Source organism: Triticum dicoccoides, unplaced genomic scaffold (assembly GCF_002162155.2).
Source record: "Triticum dicoccoides isolate Atlit2015 ecotype Zavitan unplaced genomic scaffold, WEW_v2.0 scaffold114665, whole genome shotgun sequence".
In the NCBI taxonomy this organism is placed as follows: domain Eukaryota; kingdom Viridiplantae; phylum Streptophyta; class Magnoliopsida; order Poales; family Poaceae; genus Triticum; species Triticum dicoccoides.
In genome coordinates this window covers 9,779-11,419 of record NW_021179570.1, presented here as the reverse complement: position 1 = coordinate 11,419, position 1,641 = coordinate 9,779, and the positions used below count along the sequence as shown (strand labels likewise).

General features: G+C 37.0%; 1 protein-coding gene across 1 annotated transcript; it reads right to left on the bottom strand.

Annotated features, from left to right (window-relative positions):
* Positions 1 to 23: 23 nt before the first annotated feature.
* Positions 24 to 1,209, bottom strand: LOC119343070 (alpha-copaene synthase-like; the record flags this gene model as incomplete). The annotated part of the gene is made up of 3 exons (XM_037614262.1): positions 24 to 305; positions 676 to 924; positions 1,074 to 1,209. Coding segments are annotated over 3 exons (667 nt in total), but the record flags the coding sequence as incomplete, so codon positions are not given.
* Positions 1,210 to 1,641: the final 432 nt, after the last annotated feature.

The window sequence follows — 1,641 nt, the reverse complement described above, 5'->3', positions numbered from 1 at the left end:
TACACGATGAATTTGGCCAAGGCCTACATATTCTTCAGGAAGAGCCTCTCAATAGTCCACTGCATATGTGCGCTGTGCGTGTATACATCATTTCTGTTACCATAGAAAAATGTTGTGCTAATCGCTAAGCTAATGAACTGCTGCAATGCAGGGAGAAGATGATTTTCAAAGCGAGCTTGGTTCAGGGTCTTCCATTCTTGTTCTATCAGGGCAACAATTTTGGTAATGGCCACTTCACTTGTCACGTTGTACTCATTGATGTAACACTCTACGGTGCTTGCCAGATCCCCCTTGCATTTTCGACGCTGTATGATGACATCAATAATCATCTTTATGTAAGTATGTATCAATTTAATAATCTTCCATGCACGCACAATGATAGTACAAACTTGGTAACTGAGCCCTGCCCCCTTTTCCATAGGTGCCCACACATTTTGATGTGTACAAATTTATAAAAAAAATAGACCAATGAAGTTAAGGTAGCATCACAAAACTGACATTGTTGTAAAATAATTCCAAGTATAATCCATACTATGATTTTTTGTCAAATAAATCACATTTTGGTACTCAAATTGTTGGTCAAAATTATATCTCAATATGCTCGAACTTGACATTCTTACATGTGTGAAAAGTAACATCCAAGCAAAAATTAATTTTGAAATATTATATATATACCTCAAATGCACCGATATCATTCATGAAACGGGAAATCTTCCCGACTGATATGACGACGTCCGGAACACTAGCAGCCCATTTGAGTGCTGGCTTCATCATTGCATCACCCATTCCAGCCATCATACTCACACATATTGTTGGCACGCCGATGTTCAGGCTAGTCAACTTGACCTGATCTACAAAGCTTGGCTTGTGGTTCCTGTGTGACAATTTCGCTTCTTCCAGGTAACCAGTCACGTTATTTTGGACCTGCACGCAAACAAAGAGAGGTAATCCCAAAATTAACGAGAGAGAGAGAGAGAGAGATGCACAACCATACACACATACACACACAGAGAGAGAGAGAGAGAGATTTATATGTTATTTTTTACAAGACAGAAAATGGTACATGAAGTTACCGCTTTTTTCAGGTGTGCTATATCGTAGTTCGTATTGGCTGGCATTTCAGCCTCAATATTCTCAAATGTCCTCAGCATCTCCGTATAGAACTTCTTCAAGTACTCCAGCAGAACAAAAGCGGCGCTCTTATCCCATCTGGAAGGCCAATTCACAAAAATAATCTTAAGATAAGTTATCGTAGTTTGACAATTCTTTGTTTGCATGTTAACCTAACCTTTTATTTTTCTATACTCTTCATCTTTCTTCAACACATTAAGAACCACTAGTTTCACTTTGCTCCATGAGGTAAATAGTGTAACATGACATCAAAGATTTCATTATAGTTAATATATCTCATTCGTTACTGCATTTAGATTTTCTTTCATCCACCTCTTATTATGGCAACATATATATATATATATTTGTGTTAATAAAATAATAATCTAAGTATGAGTCACATTTTCATTTGAAATTGCAATTGTAAACAGATAGTAGTGAGCATTAGCTCATTACTTGTATGTACCAATGAGTGCTATTGTGTTAAGACTTATGAAAATTGCACGTCAACATGGAATTTTAGCCGAGGGT